The sequence below is a fragment of the Macaca thibetana genome, chromosome X, assembly GCF_024542745.1.
Source record: "Macaca thibetana thibetana isolate TM-01 chromosome X, ASM2454274v1, whole genome shotgun sequence".
Lineage (NCBI taxonomy): Eukaryota > Metazoa > Chordata > Mammalia > Primates > Cercopithecidae > Macaca > Macaca thibetana.
The window spans coordinates 120,421,763-120,429,570 of record NC_065598.1 but is presented as its reverse complement, the minus strand read 5'-3'; the positions used below and the strand labels follow the sequence as shown (position 1 = coordinate 120,429,570).

The following is a 7,808-nucleotide window of genomic DNA, read 5'->3' as shown; positions in this document are numbered from 1 at the left end:
AGATACACACTACACAGAAGGCACAACAGTCAAATGAACATTCTTTATTACTAGTTAGCACCAGAAAGTCCCTGACAAACATTGATTTTGGTGAGCTGGGTGGGATTTCATTGGGAAACTCAAGGACATCTTTAGCTTGGACTGAAGGCAGATCTAACCAACCACCCCTGGGTTCCACCCTGGCTCCTTCCTTGCCTTGCAGCAGTTGCCTTGGGCAAGCCTGCAGAGAACACACCAAAGAGGGAGAGGAGGGGGTCCTGGGGTGTTCCCAAGAGTGCTTGCCCCATTCTAACTCTATTTTTAACTCAATTTATCCTCCCAAGAGAAACACCATCCATAACCTGGTACCCCCAATGTTTGTCCTTGGAATCCATTTTGTTCTTCATCCACTGTTGACTGAAAAGGGACTTGGGATGGGGGCAGCCTGAGGCTGAAAGCTAGCATGTGCAGTGAACACTCCCCAAAGCACTGTTTTTCTTCAAGACACCCCAGGTCTTTCAGGCAGGCTGGTAGGCAACCAGGAAAATAACTATCCCTCTCAAAGGAAGAAGTCAGCAGAGGAAATCAGAAAAGCTCTCCCTGCATTTCTGTGAGGACACTTTCCCAAACTTTGTCACTGCTCATTTATCTCACCTGAGACCAATGAGACAAGCAGTTTGGTTACTCAAGACCTTTCGTAAGGGCTGGGCATGGTGGCTCACAGCCACTGGGGAGGCTGAAGCAGAGGATCACTTGAGCCCAGGAGTTTGAGGCTGCAGTGAGCTATGATGATCATGCCACTGCCCTCCAGCCTGGGCGACAAAATGAGACCTCATCTCTCAAAAAAATAAAAAACAAAAACAAAACAAAAAACTTTTCATGAGTCTCTTTTGCATTGGCCCCAGAACCACAGAAATGGATCTGGATGTTACTTCAATTGGTTTTATCCAAGGTCACGCTATATGCAAGGCAAAGAAGACATCCCTGATCTGATTTGTATGCCAAATTATGCTCTTTCCTATCTTCTAACCAAACTCACAATAAAAGATTATGCTGTGTGTACCAGATAATAACATATAAGTCTAGCTCCCAAAATGTATTAGACAATAACTATTTCTTTAATGAATTAAATGAAATTAATTAAAGTTGCTATCACCTACAGAATTTAACACTACAACCCCCTAAACTCTTTCCCTAAACTTTCATTTAATGAATTAAGTGGAATTCATCAAAGATGCTGTCATCTATAGAATTTAACACTACAACTCCCCAAACTTTTCTAAGTTAATTCCCATACCAATGAAAAAATTCAACTCTACAAAAAAGATTTTCTTCTTCCCTTTTCCCCTAACGAGTGTCAAATTATCTCTTCTTCCCTGACTTCCTTTCACCCTTCTTGGCTGCAGCCAGTTGGGGTCTCAGTGAGGTGTGGGTCCATCAGAATTGAGGTGTTACTTCTTTCGGCTTTGGCAGATCTTCTAATGTCACAGGTTCAGCTTCTTCAGAAACAAGCAACTTTGGTGGGGCTAAGACACAAAAACAGGACCTCACTGTAAAACTAATACAACAAAAAGAAGCAAAAATCAACACTGCAGGAGTTTCAAAAGGAATGATAGCACTTGCAAGGAAAAGCGGTGTTTCTAAAATACAACATAGCCTGTAACTCTAAAATCACATGGCTGCTCCCAGCCAAATACATAGCATTTTCAGGAAAAGGAGGTTAAGGAAAAAAAAAAAACAAAAAACAAACAAACAAAAAAAATCCAGAAAATGGTTGATTTAAAACAGGCTTTATAACTTCAGCTTCTCCAGGGTGTCAACCAATTAGTATCAGCCAACCAGAATCTACCACCTGAAAAAGTTGACTGCAATTAGGAGAAATCCCCTAATTAAAGACTGAATGTTATACTCAGAAGTAGTCTCTCTTTATTCAAATAAATGAATAAAATAAGAAAATAAATACATACATATTTATATGTATGTATACTCACAATGATAAAAAGTACTTAATTTGGGTAATAGAATAATGGATTATTTTATCTAATTTTCTCTACAATTTTGGTTTCAAACTTTCTGTTAAGTAAATCAGTTACTTTTTTTTTTTTATCAGAATGGGGTCCTGGGAAATTGATTTCTCTTTGGAGTGCTTCTATCTTACTTACCTTCCTGAAATCAATGAGTTTATGCTGGGTCAGTGCTGCCATTCTCAACTGGCATACGGACTCTCTTGCATTTATAGCAGGCCTTGTGCCGTGGAAAATTCAAGGCATTACACCATGGGCAGGCCCAATTCACTGGGCTGGAGCATGAGGCAGGCTTCTGTTGCTGGGATTCTGAGGCCTTTTTCCTTTTTCGTTGCTTGACCTTCTGCCCCTGAGGCTGGTGTTTCCATGGGCTACTTTTCACACCATGGCTCTTGCTATCCTCCAGAGGCGTTGCCTGGGGCCTCTCCTGATCTTCCATCTGGCTGTGGCTCTTGCTAAACCTCAGCAAGGCTGTGCCCTGGGGAATCACTGGATGTTTCTTCAGGCTGTGGCTGTTGCTGTCCCCCAGGGGGACCATCTCCTGGTGTACCACGGGATCTTTCTTCAGGCTGTGACTGTTGCTGTCCCCTAGGGGGACCATCTCCTTGGGCATCAGTGGATCTTTCTTCAGGCTGTGGCTGTTGCTGTCCCCCAGGGGGAACATCTCCTGGTGCACCACTGGATCTTTCTTCAGGCTGTGGCTGTTGCTGTCCCCCAGGGGGAACATCTCCTCGTGCACCACTAGATCTTTCTTCAGGCTATGGCTGTCGCTGTGCCCTAGGGGGACCATCTCCTTGGGTGTCACTATATCGTTATTCAGGCTGTGACTCTTGCTGTCCCCCAAGGGGACCATCTCCTGGTGCACCACTGGATCTTTCTTCAGGCTGTGACTGTTGCTGTCCCCTAGGGGGACCATCTCCTTGGGCATCACTGGATCTTTCTTCAGGCTATGGTTGTTGCTGTCCCCCAGGGGGACCATCTCCTTGGACATCACTAAGTCTTTCTTCAGGCTGTGGCTCCCGCTAAATCCCAGGGAGGCTGTCCCCTGGGGCACCACTGGATCTTTCTTCAGGCTTTGGTTGTTACTGTCCCCCAGGGAGACCATCTCCTTGAGCATCACTGGCTCTTTCTTCAGGCTGTGTCTCCTGCTTAAGATCAGGGGAGCTGTGCCCTGGGGCACCACTGGATCTTTCTTCAGGCTATGGCTATTGCTGTCCCCCAGGGGGACCATCTTCTGGGGCATCACTGGATCTTTCTTCATGCTGTGACTGTTGCTGTCCCCCAGGGGGACCATCTCCTTGGGCATCACTGGCTCTTTCTTCAGGCTGTGTCTCCTGCTAAACGTCAGGGGAGCTGTGCCCTGGGGCACCACTGGATCTTTCTTCAGGCTATGGCTGTTGCTGTCTCCCAGGGGTACCATCTCCTTGGGCATCACTGGCTCTTTCTTCAGGCTGCGCCTCCTGCTAAACATCAGGGGAGCTGTGCCCTGGGGCACCACTGGATCTTTCTTCAGGCTATGACTGTTGTCCCCCAGGGGGACCATCTCCTGGCACATCATTGGATCTTTCTTCAGACTGTGGCTGTTGCTGTCCTCCAGGGGGACCATCTTCTGGGGCATCACTGGATCTTTCTTCAGGTGGTGGCTGCTGCTATCTCCCAGGGGTACTATCTTCTGGGGCATCACTGGATCTTTCTTCATGCTGTGGCTGTTGTTATCCCCCAGGGGGACCATCTCCTTGGGCACAACTGGATTTTTCTTCAGGCTGTGGCTGTTGCTGTCCCCTAGGGGGACAATCTCCTTGGGCATCACTTGGTCTTTCTTCATGCTGTGGCTGTTGCTGTCCCCCAGGGAGATCATCTCCTTGGGCACAACTGGATCTTTCTTCAGGCTGTGGCTGTTGCTGAACTCTGGAGGAGCTGTGCCCTGCTGCATCACTGGATCTTTCTTCAGGCTGTGGCTGCTGCTGTCCCCTTGGGAGGTCATTCCTTGGGGACACTCAGAACCTTCCTTTTGGCTGCAGCTTCTGTTATCCCCTGGGTGATATACCCCCTGGAAATTCTCAGGATATCCATCCTGGCCATGGCACCTCTGGTCCCACAGAGGGGCAGTCTCCTCCTGGGACCCCACTGTGGCCCAAAGACCAGGTGGATAGATCCCCACAGGAGGCATCTGTGGTGCAACTGCTGCTGCTGATTCCATTACTACCGGAGGTGGTAGAGGTGTTGAGTATGGCAGTCCCATTGGTGAAGGCACATGGAATGGGACTGGATGAGGCACCTGCATTGGCAGAAGGGGTTGCATGCCCTGGACCCAGCCACTCTGGGGTTCAGGCATGTAAAACATAGCTGTTGGGGCTGCTATCTGGGCTTCCGAATGTGGCATTCCCAGTGCCTCTGTGGCCACCGCCTCACTCTGTTCTGCATTTAAAGGCCCGGCCACAGGCCCATACTGGCCGGCTTCTGGACCAGGTACAAAATCCTGCGGCATCGGATAGACCTGCATGGATCTCTCAACTTCGCGCAGCCTCCCGCATAACCCATCACGCTCATTCAGCGCCTGCTGCAGGGCAGCCTGCGTGAGGTGCAGCTGTGTTGCCGCCTCCTCATGCTCCAGGCGCAGCTGCTGCAGCTGGGAAGTTAGAGCCCAGGAGGTCGCCTGGCGCTCCTCCACATGCCCTTGCAGCCGCCGAACCTGGTACAGCAGCTGCTCCCGCTGCCTCGCGGCCACTCGCACGCTCAAAGCCAATGCGCTCCAGGTGCAGGCCCTCTTGATGGCGCGCGGCACCCGCGGGTCGGCCACAATGGCCCGAAGCCGGTCCTCTACCTCGTTCCATGGCCGCGAGCGGAAGGCCACGTAAAAGGCTGGGCCGCCGCCGTTCCTGAGGACTTCATTATTGATGAACCTGATCACATCATTGTGGCGGAAACCGCTGGCATGGTCCCCAAAATTCATCGCCATGGCGGCTGCGGCCTAGTAAAGCAGCTGCCTCACGGTGTGTCGCCTCGGCTGCCGCCGGCGCTTCCGGTACAGGCTGCTGCCACCAACCAGTCCGCCCCTCACCTCCCCTTTCAGTCTTACTTTAGTCTTTGCTCAGTCCTTGCCTCCTCCTCGGCCTCCTTCCCCCCTCACTCCCTTGTTCTCACAAAGAGAGAAGCAGGTCTCGCCTCGCCACACCGAACCCTACCGGCGACTCTGCGACACATCACAGAGAAAAGCCGAGTCGTGCCGCAAGGCCGGCTGGGACCAGCTTCCTTTGGGAAGGCACGTCCTGAATGGAGAATCGCCATGTGGCTGAGCTGGGAACTGCAGTGCCCCCAGAGAAGGAGAGGGTAGGGCAGGTTTTTTGGAGATGATAGAGTGGCTATTTGCACACTCGGAGTGGAATGGACCCCCAAACACACACACACACACACACACACACACACACACTCTCTTCTGCTCTGAAAGGGAAGGTGGGTTAAAGGAGCTCAAAGACCTTCTGGGTGGTGTTGGGGGACTGGAAGAGTAGGGGGATGTAGGTGTAGATGGAAGAGAATAAAGTTGCAAGACTCCCAGTTCAGGGAAATGAATAGGGTACAAGCTGGTGGAGTAGATGCCCTTGTTGGGCCAACAGTGGGAACCAGGCTCAGTTGTATACCCTGTACCTGAGTGAAGTGAGAGGCTGGCAGCTGTTAGAGGGATTACAAGATTCAAACCACTGGTGAAGGCTAACCAGGGACACTAGAAAAAGCACCACTACCATGGCTGAGTGGATAAGGCAGGAAGGGAAGACAGACCAAGATGTTCTGGGAAGACAGGGAGCTATCAAAAAACAGGAGGCCACTACTAGGATGCATGACCTGATTCCGTGAAAAGGAGAAGACATTTCAGAACTTAGCCTGGTCAACCTAAAAGGAAGAAACTGAAGCAAAGTTAATATAAGTAGTGAGTTTATTTGGGCCAAATTTGAGGACTGTAATGTCAGAGTATAAATTTAAGTTGTCCTAATATATATACTCCAATTGACAGTTACAAGTATTTTTTAAGAGAGAGTTCCTGAGTTATTTATTCAAAATTTACCTTAAAATAGCATAAACTGTTAATTGACTATACATTATTATTTGTGTTACAAATTTTAAAAACATAAAGATAATGGGTAAGACAACTTGTCAAAAACAAAATGACTTTAAATAATTGCCCACAGACATGGATACAGAGGATATGATTAAAGTCCCATACTCATGTCTCTCTGGGACTATGTACTTCACCTAGCTCAGACTGCTGTAAGATATTTTTGTTTCCTCAGCATCCTGAAATGGAATGCTCTGATGAATGATGAGAAAATGTGTGTGAACATGTGTGAGAAAAGTGAATACTAGGAAAGATGTTGGATCTCAGATGTTTCTGAGGGCTTTCAAGAGGATACCAAAAGCCATATGAAGAAATTTTCTATTATGGTGTGGGGGAAGGAAGGCTGCTGTTTGCTCAGTTCCTTCTCTTATACCTCTCTGTAGCCATACTGTCCTGAAGCCTCCCGCATAGTTCCTGCCTCACTCACTCTAACAGGAAGGATTTTTCTCTTCTCAACTTTAAAACTAAATTCTTTACCTGTGGTTTGGATACCAGCCTCTCCCATCTCCTCAGGGAGTTTGATCCATTCATAGCGCCCCATTTTCTTCTCTGTTTCAGTCTCTTCCTCTTCACTGGCTCCTTCCCATCACAGTATGAGTATGTTCAAATTTCTTTCCCCACCTGGTAGTACAAGTTTCTTTTAACTTGACCTTTCTGTAGACTTTGACTCTTCTAACCAATCCCTTTTTGAAATTCAGTCCTCTCTTTTCTTCTGTGACACCAAACTCTACTGATTTTTCCCCCCTCTAGCTGCTCCTTCTTAGTTTCTTTATGCTGCTTGCTGTGCTTTCATTCACCTTTTAAATACCGGTGTCTTCCTGAGTTTTGTCCTAAGATCCCTCAGACCTCAGACACCCTCCCTTATTCCAGAGACTCTCTCTGTGTGATCTCATCTGTTCTCTTGTTATAAGCTATCATATTAATTGCTAAAGATTTCCACATTTTTATGTATAGTCGTGCTTTGCCCCTCCAACTTGAGACTTACCTAGCCAAAAACCTCCTACAAAGTTTCACATGGATCTTGCATAAGAGCCGTTTTCTCCACAAGTCCTAAACTCATCAATACTACTTTGGACAAATAGCTTGCCAAATTTCTTAACATTTCTGAGGATCCACTTCCTTAAAGAGTTGTTGCAAAGATGAAATAAGAACATGTATGTTAATACTATTTTCGTTATCACCCATATTACTATTAAATAAAATGAGACTTAAACTGGAATTTGAACAATGGGTAGGATTTAGATGAGGACAGTGAGGAGGAAAATTAACCTGAAATTGATAAAAGATGTTTTTCTATTATTTACCAATTGGCTGGTTGGCCAAGATTTGTACCAGGTCACCCTGTTCTGCCATATCCAGTTGAATTGTATTTCTCAATTCATTGGACAACTGCCCCTTGTGGTTTCATTCCATTATGATTTTAGAAGCTGGTATCTGGTCCCCCACCTACCTGCCTTCTATTTTTCAGCTATTTCCATGAATGCTCTTTGCTAGAGCTGCACATCTGACACCACCAAGGAGACACCACGTGTGTGCTGGCATTTGTGATTATTTCCAGGATCTATGTTGGCTTCTCGGTACTGAAGGCATCATCTGCCTCTGATTAGAAATGAAATATAATTTCTATATTTGGAATATACAGAAATATGAAAACACATATTAGGAGGATATAATTATGAGGGTAAATGATTTTG

The 7,808-nt window shown here is 47.1% G+C and overlaps 1 protein-coding gene across 1 annotated transcript; it reads right to left on the bottom strand.

Annotated features, from left to right (window-relative positions):
- Positions 1 to 2,147: 2,147 nt before the first annotated feature.
- On the bottom strand, positions 2,148 to 4,962 carry TEX13C (TEX13 family member C). The gene has a single exon (XM_050776612.1). It carries the CDS (start codon positions 4,960 to 4,962, stop codon positions 2,161 to 2,163), a length of 2,802 nt encoding a protein of 933 aa, XP_050632569.1. The 3' UTR covers positions 2,148 to 2,160.
- Between the last annotated feature and the right edge of the window lie 2,846 nt (positions 4,963 to 7,808).

Coding starts and splice junctions, on each gene's coding strand:
- TEX13C (XM_050776612.1), bottom strand. CDS start 4,962: ATGGCGATGAATTTTGGGGACCATGCCAGCGGTTTCCGCCACAATGAT.